This window comes from Melozone crissalis, unplaced genomic scaffold (genome assembly GCF_028551555.1).
Source record: "Melozone crissalis strain CALT ecotype California unplaced genomic scaffold, PUWL_Pcris_2 ptg000007l_1, whole genome shotgun sequence".
Taxonomy (NCBI): Eukaryota; Metazoa; Chordata; class Aves; order Passeriformes; family Passerellidae; genus Melozone; species Melozone crissalis.
The window spans coordinates 8,621,171-8,636,794 of record NW_026535785.1 but is presented as its reverse complement, the minus strand read 5'-3'; the positions used below and the strand labels follow the sequence as shown (position 1 = coordinate 8,636,794).

The following is a 15,624-nucleotide window of genomic DNA, read 5'->3' as shown; positions in this document are numbered from 1 at the left end:
TCTGTAAGCTCACACAGCCCCTTGCCTGGGGCCCCTGGAGCAGATTCATGTTTTCAGAGTAAGAAGGGCATATCAGTTTTAAGAAACAAGAGTTTTAGGGCAGCAAAATCCACGTTTTCCCCAGTGCAGACCCTTCTATTAAAGGCTGCTCCCAGCCAGCAGCTGAACACAGCAGAGGGGTCAGTTAAATAAGTGACCACTGGATGTCACCACTGCTTTAGCCACAGACATCAAGGCAGCCTTGCACCTAAACAAAATATGTCAGCAGGGACTACCAGGGAGTCAAACAAACTTACAGCACCTTGTTTTCACTACACAGAAGTTTATTATGAAAGTTAAACATACAACACAAAAAGTAGCAAAAGCAATCCTGTAGCTTAAGGCAACTCTTACAGGAGATGAGTTCAAGAAAGATGATGCAACTTCAGTTTAAATAGAAATTATGAAAAATATCAAATTGCATCAATAACTTAAAATGCACTTTAAAAAGTCTGCACTAACCAGCAGAGGGTAAGGGCTGTGATCTTAATGCCAGCATTAAGATATGGAAAGCAGCAGAATGCTAAATGATGATAGGGAAAGTTCAGTATTTACACAGAGATAGCAATGTTAATATCTGATAGCGTCATTTCCTGTGTACTTATGGTTTAAAACCACTGTCTGAAACGTTAGGAAAACCCTTTAAAATAAATCTTCAGACTATTCCATCAAAAATACACAGATGGCAGAGAAGATCCAAGGCCAGGGATGCGTGCGGATGCATGCGTGTGTCCCTTAAATAACTCTTTGCAGAAACACTTTAGAAAAATTATTTCTTTGGGGGAAGAAGAGCAAGAAGAATGTGGCCAAAGAGTGAAAAAGATTATCTTTCAGGTGAATCACATTTAAATTGAAGTATCAAAATATTTCTATTCGATGACATTCTCACAGTTTACAGTTAATGACATTTTTAAGTGAATGTTAAATATTCATATTATTAACATACAAAGATTCTCCTTCACATTGACATCTGCTTACATTTTTGCAAGACCTCTTTTGCATCAATTGTTTTGCCATTAATGAGGAATGTAAAATTGTCTTAATTATAGAATTTAATTAAGATTTAACTCTTCTAACCATATTGAGTTTCTATCTTTCAAATAATTCTTAAAATACAGGATTCAGATCCCTTATTTTAAAAAGGTATTTAAGTGACATTTTAATCAGGCTGTACAGGAAGCACCACATTTTAACAAAGCCAAATGACATCACATTTCTAATAAATTTTCTTCAAATATTGGATGCAATGAAATCTTTGGAGTAAGTCCATTCACCATCACCCCAAATAAAACAAGATTAATTCATACATTAATTAATCCCAAATCTTACCCTGTTAGAAAATGCAATATATACTGCAACAGTCTTAATTTGCATAAGATTTAATAGAAGGGGCCTATGTGCAGTATCAAGCTCCTGCACACAAGCTCATCTCAGCTTTTCACCATTCAGCACAACTTTACAAAAAGCCTAAGATATAAAATATACTTAAAGCAGTTATCTTAAACATGATTTCATATATATCACCTTGGCAGCTGATCACTTTTGTTCCCAGTTTAAATGCTGTTGAATCTGATTGTGGAGTTGCAGTATCCCTTTGAAGAACTAGTTAAAAAAATCCCTGAATAAAACAGAAGCCAGCCTGCGACTTCCTCTGAGTTTCAGTAAAGCACTATATACAGGGTATAACAGCCACCCAAACTCACTTGGAACAGAATAAAATCTGAGACACATAATGGGGTAGAATGCATTAATGCATAAGAATATACATTTTAAGATTTTCATAATTTTAAAAGTGGAACCAATGAACTGTAAGCAGTTAAATGAATACTGCAACTGTAATGTTTATAAACCCACAAAGTTTGAACACTGATTCCAACAGCTCTGATTCACTGGGTTTAGCTTGGAAATAATGCAAAATAATGTCAGCAGTTTTAATAAGGTCTTGCAAATTTAGAAAAAAGAAAACTGAAAGAAAGATAAGAATGCATTATCTAAAATAAAGCAGGAACACAATAAGGACAATCAAAGTTCCAAAAGCCCATATTAAAAAATTAAGCTTGGAATGCATTGGCTTCCAGCAGTTTACAAAAAAAAAAAAAAAACAAACAAAAAAACCCAAAAACAAAACCAAAAGTTGTTCTAAATCTGTAATATCTTGACCTATTTTTAAGTGACAATTTTTATTACAGTTGAGAAAAATGGTTTTATAGCTGCATAAGTTTCCATTTCACTAAAATAGTGCCAACAAAAATAAGTTTGCATAGAAAAACAAAATTTCGAATTGCCACTGGCTACATGCTTAAAATGGGAAATGCAGGTATTGTAACATAAACATAGTGCAAACCATGGCAGTTCTGGTGACTCTGACTGCCGCAGGTCAGGAAACAGACCATAATATACCCAGTTCTCACAGTTTCTGGTCTTTTATTCAATCCTTTGCCAAGTAGAAGCAATGCACGTGTGCAGAGCGGGGGACGCTGCTGCCGCTGGTTAACGCAGTTTGAGATCATCGCTGCTGCCCAGGTTGGAGCCAGGACTAGGGTCTTGCTGTCTTCTTGCCTGCATGGACAAACACACTCTGAGCATCAGCAACCAGGAAATTATCAGCTCTCTTACTCAGTATATTAACACAAATAAGACCATAAACAATACAAGTTAAACATACAAACATACAACACAAAAAGTAGCAAAGCAATCCTGTAGCTTAAGGCAACTCTTACAGGAGATGAGTTCAAGAAAGATGATGCAACTTCAGTTTAAATAGAAATTATGAAAAATACCAAATTGTATCAATAACTTGAAGTGCACTTTAAAAAGTCTGCACTAAGCAGCAGAGGGTAAGGTCTGTGATCTTAATGCCAGCATTAAGATATGGAAAGCAGCAGAATGTTAAATGATGATCGGGACAGTTCAATATTTACACAGAGATAGCAACGTTAATTGTAAAGAAATTTTACAATTCCAGCAGTGAGCAAAACAATACTTTTTAGCATCAAAATAATTCTTTCCCCTCAGTTCAGTTTGCCCCCAGGCTCTCAGGAGGGCAGTGGGTCTGGCAGCCCCTGTCCCTGGGGGGCTCAGAGCCTGCTGTGCCTCCCCAGCAGGGACTGTGTGCTCGTGCTCACACATGTGCACACTCACACTGCCAGGCTCCAAACATTGCTTCAGAAATCAGCAAGAGACTCCCACAATAGTTAAGTAACAATTTTCTGTCTCTTCTTCCAAAAATAATTTTCTTTCCTGTGAAATTCCCTTCTGTTAACCTTTCCTGTCAGCTTTGGGGAGAAAGGCTACAATATGAGATAGAACACATCACATCATTTCCAGATAATTTTATGAGGGAAGCATTTACTTTAGCATCCTCTAGAATCAAGAGACTTATAGTAACACATGAGCACAATTTAATCCATAGATGGACACACATTTTAACACCTCATGTTTTACTGCTTTCTTCTTTGGCAAACCTGCAAAGTCAAACTGAGAAAACTGACATATGATTGTACCCCTGTATTAAAACAAAAGTAAGGTAAGTTTTCCTTTAAATAAATTATTCTGTTAAACAGTTTGAGTTAATGACATTGTAAAGAGGTAATTAGGTATGGTTAATCACAGTAAAAGACATGGCTATCTACTTTCTCTACCTATACAGCACACACAAGTGCTGCAGATAACTAGTTAAAAACATTGACTTCCTTAAAATTTTAAAGCCATACTTTGACTCTGAGAACATCTAATACATGCTAGCTGGCTCTTAAGACATTTTAGTAGCAGCACTTTTGTTTAAGTTTATAGAGTGAATAGCTGGCACGGTGGCCTGTAACTGCCACATGTCCCAAACAGTCCCAGGCCACATTCCCAGCTGGTGGAAGGTGTCACTACTCAGGCTTTATTCCATCAGCTGCAATAACCTGCCATATTCAGGGCTTTAAAAAATGCAAACCAGTGACAACTTCCCTGTTCTGAAAGATTTTTCCTATGTTTCTGAAAGGTTGGGGAACAGCCTTAACATAGGCATTGTGCCACTGCAATACCCTTCAAGCAGTGACCGTGTTGGCACCATCCCACAGAGCTGTGACAAACAGGGGCACAGGTGCTGCTTTGGGGGCTCCCTGGGCTCTCCTGATCCCCAGTTGCTGACAGAGAGGAAGCCTCCCCACTGCCCAGCAGCTGCCGCAGCTCACCAGGTGCTGCTGCTGCACTCCCATTCCAAAGGGTGAGCAAGCACAGCCTGCTCTCCCCAGACCCTCTGGCATGCACTGCTGACACCACCTTTCCCAACTCAGACCTTGCTTTGTTCACTTCTTCCCCCCTTATCTACCATTCTTCTTGTCTGCCTAACTGTATGCTCCCAGTGCACTAGGTTAGCTGCACCCAGACAGAGAACTGCTGCTTCCTTCTCCTATTTAAAAGCCAATTTAAAGCTACATTTTCCTTTCATGTGCAATGGTCCCTTTCTGATGCACATGGAGTTCATTCAATAAATCCCTTTAGTGATCAGCAAGTTTCCAGAGGAGACAATCCTCTCCTGCACTCTCCTTAGTGGTCACACTGCCACTATTGCTTTGGAAACATCTCCACTAACTTAAATATCACAATTGCTACCTACTACATTTATGTATTCAGTGTTGGCTGTACTTTAGGTAATTAAGAGTGAGCCAATCTTTTTGCTCTATCTGCACTAGTTGTACTCTGAAGGAACAATCTGCTTCTCCTGCTTGCAGAAGAAATCTGAAGGTGAGAACCAACACCAGTGCTGGTGCACAAACCCACAGATTTCTCAGTAATCTTTCTGAGGAATCACATTAAAGCAAGCTGCTCTAATCACCACACAGCACTGATGACTGTAAGTGCTTAAGGGTGTATTCCTTGAGGCCCTTGAAACAACTTCTGCACACTGTACTCTTTGTAGAGATACACAGTGTTAGAAGATGGCATTTAATTAAGCTTTTTACATTATTTCCAAAAGCCAAATCATTCAGCTTTGACTATCAAAATCACTGAAGGAAACCCCAGACTTCCTTTTTCCTTCAACAGAAAAGTCAACTGTGCTGTAAATATTTTCTTCATTTGAAATGGTTGTTCATCAAGTCTAAATAGATACTTCCAGGCTAATTTAAGAGTTGTACCAAGATTAACAAAACAGCAACAGTTCTACTTTGCATATCCTTCTATTGAACAGACTGTAACAAGATTTCTTCTAGTTTTACTGCTGCCTCTTTCTTCTAAAATGAAACAAAGACATGCTCTGTCTTTAACAATTACCAAAATCTTACTTCTACCAATTCTGCACTCGATAAACATTTTTATACTTAACTAGAAAAGACCAGCAAGTTAATTGCTGCTATAATACTGCTCTAAAAACAACAGTGTTTCTTCCTCTGAAAACAAATCATATGCACAGCAATTTTATTGTCAAATTTCAGTGAAGGCTCCAAGATATGAGCATATGGTTGCATTTATGCTTTGCTTAAAGTGGTCCTTTCTTTCAAAGCATATGAAGGAATTTGCATGATTCGTGACCTCATTGCTACTTGTAGAGTTTGCAGAAGCCACTAGCGAACAACTGCCAGATTTGCCCTTTCAAGTGATATGCAAAAGACATGACAAATGACCCTCAAATATACCAAAACCAGTCATTACAATATCTTACAACAGTGTATGTGGATAAAGGTGCAATTTTGCAATTCAGTAAGTGGGAATTTACACAAGCAACTGCAACATGTTGGAATGACAGCTCTGACTCAGGCACCCTCCTTTCCTTGGGCTACTACTGAGCAAAAACACAAATGTGTGAAGCAGGCTTGTTCTAGCAGTCACAGCCATTCTGCCAGGGCACAACACAGCAACTACAACTGGGCTTCACATGCTGAAAGAAAAATGCAAAAATTAAAAGATGCTTGGTAAAGACTAGAAAAATCACTTTGCACAAAGACAGGAAGCGCACTGTGCAGCAAGAAGCACTGGGTGCTATTTTTGTTCACTGACAATTGGCAAAATAAAACTTCCATAAGAAGTGCCACGAGGTCTTTAACACTCCCTTGTAGGAGTGGTGTGAGTATCACACGAGTGCCCTACACAAGTGGGGTAGTATCTGCTACTTCTCAGTCTGCTACAGGAAGCTAAAACTTCCCTTTTATAGATGTAAACCAGCAATCTCCAGACTTCTCACCACTGGGGGGGTCCTATACTCCCCAGCATAGCTAATCAATCCTCTAAATTGCAATTTTTGCTGTCATTTTTGAAATGCATACCTTTTGCTGCCACACAAAAGCAGCAGTATTACTCTCAGTGAATAATGGGCTCAGCTTCTCAAGGATTAAGGAGACTTGCTTCAATTAAGAAAGATGCATCTATCTTTGCCATTGGGAAATGGAATACACTGCTATGAGTCATGCTTAATGAGCCATGAGAAAACAGCAGTTATTCATCTTTTCTCTGTATATTTCATTTTTTCAGTCAAACGTTGATTTTAAGTTTGAAGGAGCACTACTTCACATGTTCTTCATCTGTTACTTAGTGAAAGGATAACAAATATTTGCTTGTGAGAAACTGGTAATTAATACACAGATCCCACCAGAGTTGTAATTATCCTAAAAAAGAATGTATTTTAACCAACATTGCCAATTCTCTTGTAAATATCCAGGAACAGAAGAGTTAACCTGATGGACACATCAGGAGTTTCAACACTGAAAAATACTTAGCACTCAGCTTTCAGAACATGAAGCCATGCAAATCTTGTGCTGCACAGAAGGAATTGTAGCTGGCCACAAGCCATTGAAAACCTCTAACCCTGGAGAGGGTGTGATGACCAACTGAAAGAATTGCAGGAACGTATCTGGCAAAAAACCATTTCAAAGCCTCCTCTCAAATGCCACTCTAGACTGATTCATGCTGAACTCATAATGCTGGTACCATGGGGGTAGTGGCTGACAAAAAAGAGCAGAGTTACTACAAAAGCATTTTGAGAGTAAACAAAGATAAAAAGTTTGTCCTATAGTACTTCTTACACCTCTGCTCGCTTTAACCTCTGATGTCTGAGCTTTTCTCAAGCCTAAACACAGGCTAAGGGGAATGGACTGAAAGTCTTAGCAAGAGTAAGATGCAGTATCATATCTGTATCATATTGCTTTTCTTCTCAATAAACTAGATAGCTTGGAATCATTAAATCAGTAAGTTTTATCATTTACTTTTCTGAACAAGAACCACATTGGAGGCTTTACATCTGTTACTGGGGCACAAAGGAAAAACAGATGGGCAATAAGGAAGGTGGCACATAAGCAGTTCCTCCAGCAGCCAAGACAGTCAGAACACATCCTCCTCCTCCAGCCACTCAATGCTGCAGCCTATTGTGCTTCCATCTGTACTAACAAAACTCCTTAAACTGACTTTAAGAAAGCATCTCTAACCAGCCCCCTCCTGTGCATGTTCTGAGGCCTCAAACATACCTAAGGAAACCAACTCCTCTTACCACATGAGCTCATCAGGAAAAGATAATGCAGTCCCACTGTGTGGGTTACATGATAGCTCTGAGAAAGCAGAACTGAGAAAGTTGGAAGCAAATTTAGTAAGGATGGACAGGGAAGATGGCCCCTCCCTTTCTATGAATCACTTAAAAAACAGCAGCAGGGAAAATTGGGACCTCTGAATGCCACACAGTGAAATGACAAATACAACCATATCCACTGCATATACGACTTGGGACACTGGTGAAGAAGAGGGAAGGAAGGGGAAGCTAATTTGATGAAGGGCTGTCACAAAAAGAATAGCCAAAATAAAGTCTCTCCATGGACAACTCCACTGCAATTCTTTAATTGGATTCTGGCAACTCTGTCCTGTTGAAACAGAGTAAATGCATTATGTGCCTTGGCATCTGCCATCTATAATTTACTAAATAAGTGAAAAATCAGGCTATGCTATGAAAAACTAAACAGTGAACATTTGGATTCTCTTAGGACTGCCAACCTCCTGAAAAGGGATAAAAAAAAAACCCCAACCAACCAAAACTGAGAATACTTTGCAGATACTTTTCTAAAAAGTATACAACCACAGGATAAAAACCACCCAAATGAAAAAAAAAAAAACCAAAACCCAGCCGTGAAATAAAGAGAGCAATACTCAGAAAAATGACCAGTTACACCCAAGCAGTCCTTCACATTAGCCCTGGTGTCTGAGGCAGACCCACAGCAATGAACTGAAAGCTTTGAGTTGCTGGTTAATAATCTCTCCCACGGAGATGTGAGCATGGCTCACAACGCTGGCCCTGCCTCCAGTAACCTTCACTGGACAGAGGGCAGGAGAAACTCAGCAAAGCTGGGGCCCTACAGCACAGTGAGAATGTCAGCTTAGACGTGACACAACTCCTCTGGTCACAGCTTGATGAAGCAGCCCATGCGCTCCCTAGTCTCTGGGGGCCCTGCACAGACTCTCAATCTGCATTTCTCAGAACTTGAGCCACAGCAGCACCACCACACACTGCATCCCTGAGCCACTGGCAGCCAGAGGGGATATGATCTTTACCACATTCCTAGCAGGCACAGCTATCAGCTTCAGACTTCATGGCCTGGATCCAGTCTCTGCAGTTGCTTTGTTGGCTGCCCATAACATTCATTTTGCTATCAGCTCTCCTTTTCATTGAACCTGGGAAGGAGTAGCCTTGATCTTTCTTAATTATAATGTCAAGCACCACTTAAATTATGCAAATAATGGAAAACAGGCCCTCAAACTTGGCAAGAGATCTGGATGTTGGACTGAAGTAACTGTAAAACTATTAATGCCATGACTTCTATACCCAAAGCTCTTTTTTACTCCTACTTCCATTCTGATTGTCTTTCAAGCTCACTGAAAGTCAAAATAAAAAAATTTTCCTGACAAAGGCCATTGATAAGAGTTATTTAGCACGTACCTCCATCAAGACTTCATTGCAAACTACTATCTATTTCCTAGGAAGAGAGTGAAAACACACATGAACTGTGTTACCTGCAGAGCATGACCAGGCCAAGCAGCACAGCTGCTTCCTGACCCCCCTGCACCCCCTCACCTGAAATCTTTGCAATGGTTGCATCTTTGTTTAAAAGCTGTTATGAAGGTAATGATTCTGCTGCCCCAAACTGGACCAAGGTCACTGCAAGCCAAGGAAGGAAAGAGCACAGCAGGAATAGGAGCTCTGAAGAGTTTTGAGTAGGGATGGAAATTTTTACTTTCATATTAAAAGTTCTTTTCCAAGGGAAAAAAGCTTAAACTGCTCTCTTTTAGAAAGCACTGTTTGAAAGCTGGTCTAAAGGTTATAAATTCATAATTAATATTGATTGCCTCCAGACAGTATTCCTCTGTTGCTCAGCCCCTTTCTAACCTTCATTGACTGAAAGAAGACGCTTATATTACAGAATTCCCTGATTTGCAAGATTGATCTCCTCTGTCCCACAGTCAGCATTGATTCTGTACAGCACAAATTGTTTTTCTGATCTATGCATTCTATGGCACTTTTGCACAAGCACCAGCTATTTAAGTGCTTGTGAAGCAAACCAGTCATAACTTAACTGGCCTTCTTGTCCTGGGCTGGCACTGCAGAACCTCTTCAGGCAACTCACTCCCACCCAAACACCTCTTTCCAAGTTGTGTTGTACCCACCCTGCTTCTGAACAAATTATTTATGCTTGTGTACAAGCACATACCAAGTCTACACTGCCCACTGCATATGAAAAAATCAACAGTTTGGGTTTCTTTCATATCCAAAAACCTGGGTTAAAGGTTATGCTATTTTTCTATCATCATCAGTTTGGAGAGTACATACAATAAACACTAATTAAATTAATTCCAGATTAATAAGGAAAAACCCCCTTTAAAATCTGATGAGAAAATTTTCAGTAAAAAACCCCGAGCCAAAATTAAAACCAAAAAAGTCCCCACATACTTATTGTAATACTATACACTTTCTTCTGAAGCCAGTTGTATTTGAGAAAAATATAATTAGTTAGAGCATTTATTTACACCAGCAGTTTCATCTTAGAAAAAATTAAGAAAAGGAGAATAATTTCAGTGTCTAGAACCTTGGGAAGAACATGAAAGTCAGTCCTACTACTTTATTTTCTTTTAACTCTAAACTGTTTACATGTCTGTAACAAAATCCTGTTTGTTTTTTAAGAGTTCCCAACTTCAGCAAAATTAAATGAAATATATCTTGCCCATTTCAACTGGCAATTCCCAACAAACAAGAATAATATGTAAAAACCTAGGGCAGGCCACAGTATTTAAAATTTAGGTAAATTTTTACTCCAGCACTCTTTAAAGGGTGGGGTTGGTGGGTGTTTTTGGTGCTTTGTATTGAGAGGGATTGCTTCTGGAAGAAAAACATGTTCCAAAACAGGAGTTTTTTTCAGCAAACTGAAGGTTTTTAAAATGGGAATTTCATGCAGTTTCCCAAAATGGCTCTGCTTAGCCATTAATGTAATTTATATTTAGCACAAGACCACAAACAGACAGATTGCTAGACTAGACTGTTTTAGGGAGAGCAAACCACTCTGTCTCTTTACTCAGAGTGTTGCTAAAATAAAGAGCATGGCAGCAACATAGGAAAGGAACACAAAGTAGAAAAATATGACATTTCAAAAATACTGGTTGAAGAAATTACATTGGAAGACTGAGAACAGATCCAGCCCATCCCCAAGGAAAGCCATGGGGACACCCTCAGCCAAGCTCTGGAGAGCACAGCTGGACAAACTGTGTCCTCACAGAGATCCCTGCAAGTCTGAAATTACAGTTTGTACAAAATACCCCCACCTGCACACAGCAACACACCAGAGGGTCTCTTTCTCCTCACCCACCCCTTGAAAAATCCATCCTTTTGTGCCATCTGCTCCAGCAAAGAGCTGTCAGGAGGCACCTGCTTGTGGCTTTTCTGCACTGAACACAGGCCATTGCTTCCAATAAATTCTAATTTCACTAACTTGGGGATGTTTAAATCTCCCCAAGCCATTCTGGACAGTGTAACATATTTTTGCATCATGCCACTCTGCTAGAAGACTGAAAAACAAGCAAAAGCTCTTCCTGGAAATTCACGTCTAGACAGCAACTTCACAGTAATTTCTGCAGAACACTTCTTGTCCTGACACTAACTCTGGTCATTCATACTGAAACCACAGCAGAGACACTCAGACTGACTCTCAACCACGGCACAAGGAGATAAAGACATGAAAATTAAACATCTGCCTCACCAACATCCCTTCAGTCTCCATGCTCTTCTAGTTTGGCAAAGGGCAGCGTACAAATACTTCAAGTTCATACACCTCATTTTTTAAACAATCTTTAAATGGGGATAAGGCCTTTCTTAATGTGTATTATTAAACATTCTCTGTCTCAGCATTCCAACATTTTTGTAGAAGTAAAAGTCATTGGGATACCTTATTAATTTTGAAGGCACTAAGACTCACTGACTTCAAAAGCATCTTTGAAACAGAAGAATCCTGGAGAGTGGGGCTGGATTTGCAGTATTTGATGTAACTGAGCTATACAAGTTTATATAAAAACTCAAAAGCATCTTGTATTCAAAACAAACTATGTTAAAAATGCAACAGAAGGCAGTTCAACTCTGAGGTGCTTAAAAACTTCAATGAAAATTCCTAAATCCACTCCCTATTTACATCAGAGTGCTGTAAGTGCACAAAAACATGATCACCTTTGAAAATTCAAGCACAACCAACCTCAGATGCCCTCAGATGCAAAGAATATGTTCATTAAAATAAAGGTCTGGTGTGCCAACCTAGAATGGAAGAGATTCTATATGATGAAAAGATGGCAAACAAACCTCACAACACCCTGAAGGAGTTTTTGCCTTTTTAGGGGAAAGAATTTGTTTTAATTGGTTGGGAGTTTTTTTAGGGTACCTAAAAATGAAAACTAGCTAAGTGATAATTCCTAAATTGCTACTGCACTTGCAATTCTTTCCCTTGCAAAGTGTCACCCTTCTAAAATCCAACTGTCACACACAAGAACTTTAACATTGTTTTCAATGAGTTATCACTGATCACTCCTATGTGGGGAGTTTTAAGTCTACAGACTATGTTAAGTCTAGAGAAAGACTTAGAAAAGGGAATCTTTTCTACCCAGAAAGCTGTATAAATAAATAATTTAATCTGATCATTTTCATATGCTGCCAGGCTTTGGATGGATAAATATTTCCGAAGAGCTGGCGCCTCTGTTTTGGGTAGGAGTGGGTGGAATATTGCAGGATTCCCCTTCCCTCCCCCACTGAAGCAGAATCTGGTCTCTATTAAAGGCATTTCAACTGTAATTCTACTGTCAGAAATATCCTGATTTTCTACAGTGTTGCAATTCTTAAACCATCATTAACACTGATGAGATCCTGTTCCACATCTGCCAATTCTGAGTTTTACTGTCCATGCCAAGCATGGCAGAAAAGAAAAATCTAAAACTTTAAGGATGAAAGCTGTACAGAAATCATATTAAAATGATCATAAGGAAAGTATCTTCATTTGTGTGTAGCATAATACACATAAAAATTCACTCAGCACACTTAGAACTGGCCTTTCCCATATAAAAGCCTTCAAGTACCATCTCTGTAGTGAAACCAAAGGTACTGCTGGCCCCACTGAAATTACAGAAACAGAGCATAAGGCAGTCTGGATTGAAGTTTCTGCAGCTGTCAGCAATGCAATCATCAGAAGGGTGCCACTGACAAACTGCATTTCCAAGCTGACTGAGCACGTCAGCATCAGAAAATTCAATACAGGCCACAAATACAACAAACACAGGAATGCACTTTTATGCATCACTTTCTATTGAGAACTGGGTACAAGGATCATAAACATCAAGTGCTTACTGATTGAAGTTCATTTGATTCTGCCCAAATGCTGCCTTAGATTGAAAAGAAGGGTAACAATGAATGACTTAGAAATCTGATTGCTCTTTAGGAATGCATTGTAAGTCTATTTCTGCTCTCTACCATCTCGTCCCAAAAGAGCCTGATTTTTATACGGTCCTAAGATCAAGAGTAAAAAAGCTTGTCTGTAAACATTTCCAGATATAAGTTCAGGACATCTTACTCTAAACACAGGAATGAAAACTGAAATATAAAAACCAATTATAGAACTACAAGTACTGGAGGAAAAAAATCTGTTGGTTAGACATATCAGAGAGGCACAGTAAAATAAACAGGAAAGTATGCAAAACAATGTATTACAATTATTAAAGACTTACATTTGACATCACAAATTTGAAACAACATTTGATAATACTTTTCATTCTACTTAAACTTATTTTAAGTCAGTAATTTTTTCTTTTCTTCCTTTCTGTAGGTGATCTATACCAGTGCTTTAGAGCTGGGACAGCAACTATTGTTGTTTCAAGAGAAAATGGGTACCAACAGCTAATAAGGACATCAATTGATAGCAACTGCCTTCTGTCTTATTAAAAGCAAGAGTGTTTTCAGAAGTTATTGCATCCAGCCTCTGCAGACAGCCAAGAATGTTGCTTTTTGTGTCTCAGTGTCATGAGTTTTGATGTCTGTCATGAAGCCCCAGATGCTCAATATTACCATCTCACTGTTAATTGAATTAGTGTTTTTGCACAGCCTAGCTGCAAGTAAGTGTTTTCTACACTTGGAGGAAAATTAAGTGTCTCAAAACTCCAGAAGTTATTTCAGAAAGCCTCATTCTTTTTTAACTTTCAGCATGCACATGGCTTCTGCGTAATAAGAGGAGTGAGGATGAAGGCACAGTGCAAGGAGAATATATCAAGAAAAGTTTTAAGTACATTGAGGTATAAGATTGGACCTAAAGTTCCTACTGTGTTGTTAACAGTAAAGCAGGCTGGCACAGGTCTTCATGAACAGCTTAAAGCTAATTCTACCTTCCTTCTGAACTTACAAGCCGGTTGTAGCTATGCTGGGACAGAATTATTCAGGCAATCCGGCAACTGCTCCAAGAATCCAGCGGTAGCAGGGCCTCCAAGGCAAGGATTTCACCTTTGTTACAGCTGCCATCTGACCTGGCTGCAGCAGTGTTTGCAAGGAGACACACTCCAGCCACTTCAAAGAGAGATATTATCCTCTGTGCCTATCTGTTCCCTCTCATTCTCATGCTCAGTGCCTTCCAGTTGTAGCTGGAAGGGAAGAGAGCCTGTCTGATCATCCCAATTATCCAAAAGAATGCCAAAAGAACAGCAGCTTAGCAATAACAATAATCAAATTTTCTAAAAACCATAGAACCAGCAGATTGATCATATTTGATTAGAGTTAAATCAGGCTCTACTGATGAAGCAGGAAGTAAGAAAGAGCATTAGTAAGGGAAAGAAATTCAAAGCCTTTCTGTGTTCTCCCTATTCTCTCCTGACCTGCAGCCTGCCTTAACTTGCCAACTCCCCTTATGTATTATTACTTGTCCTCTTACAGCTCTCGCCTTTCTGACATCTCAGAGCAGCTGGTTTCCATTCCCTTTCCTGGCTCTTCTTTTCTCAATCCCAGTAATTTCTGCTTTCATCAAGAAAGAACAAGATTCAGGACTGTGGGGCCCTGAAGAAGCAAAGAACAAGACAGGGAAACTAAAACAGTGAAAAAAAGGAATGAGACTTCCCACCAGTAAGAAAAAGGTGAGAAGACAATAAAACTAGCCTGTACAAGAAAGCAGACTGTGGCATCTGATTAAATTGGCTGGTAATTTTTCCCAAAACATGGGATAACAAGCTCCAAAATTCTGCCCCTGCAGCTCCCAGAGCCTTTTCTGTGTTCATGAGAAATGCACGAGGCAAGAGATCCCTCTCTCAGTATCATTTCAGAGAGACATGGCAACTCTTCGAATAAATGTCTTTACAGCTTAAGTACCCACAGCAAAGACCATCTACAGAAAGGAAAAAAGTACATGGTCAGAGAATTCTTATCAAAACTTTAAACAACTTGAAATCCATTTTACAAGAGTAACAAACAATGCATTTTGCAATTTTTATATAACATCACCAAACAAGCACAATACACGACATTGTACAAACAGACAAAAATGGAAACAATCTAAAGTTTTGGGAAAGTACTAACCAGTTACTGACAGCAGCTGTGAAACCCTCACCTCCATTTCCTCCCGATGAGACCTGTCTCTATCCTCGAATTCACGAGTTCTTCGTCGAGCCTCTTCAAAGGCTTGTTGCGCCAATGCATCCTCCTGCTACCAAAGCAGATGACACAGAGTGACACAAAAGGTGACTCTCATTTCCACCACATCACTTTTTTTTGTGAATATTAATTACCCCTTGGCAGCAAAGTCCAGTATGTCCTGCAGGACCTGCTAGAACACAGGCAGGTTCCAGCAAATGTCAATACAGGTTAATAAAATATTACTCACCTTCACTACAGCAGTAGAGATAACCAAAGCTGGAATGCAGCTACTACTAAAATACATTTTCAAAGGAGAGCTCCTGTTCCAAAGTAGTTTAAATGCTGCTGGGTTTATTTTAAGCCTAGGAATTCTCAGAAGTTCTGTGTAAAAGGCAATACATTTTATTCTCCTTATAAAAGCCATTTTGAAGACAGTGTTCACAGGTATAGCTAGACAGAGTCCACTACACAAACAGTGGTAATTTAAT

General features: G+C 39.3%; 1 protein-coding gene across 2 annotated transcripts in view; it reads right to left on the bottom strand.

Annotated features, from left to right (window-relative positions):
- Nucleotides 1-322: 322 nt before the first annotated feature.
- The window catches only part of CBFB (core-binding factor subunit beta), a 37,711-nt gene continuing 22,409 nt past the window's right edge, over nt 323-15,624 (bottom strand). Inside the window, exons 5-6 of one of the 2 annotated variants that reach the window (XM_054296371.1) lie at nt 15,080-15,206; nt 323-2,598 (exon numbers count right to left, since the gene is read on the bottom strand). In XM_054296371.1, coding sequence (XP_054152346.1) covers nt 2,576-2,598; nt 15,080-15,206 — 150 coding nt within the window. In that variant the 3' untranslated portion in view covers nt 323-2,575. The remainder of the gene's footprint in view (nt 2,599-15,079; nt 15,207-15,624) is intronic. The other variant, XM_054296370.1, reaches the window with a different exon arrangement.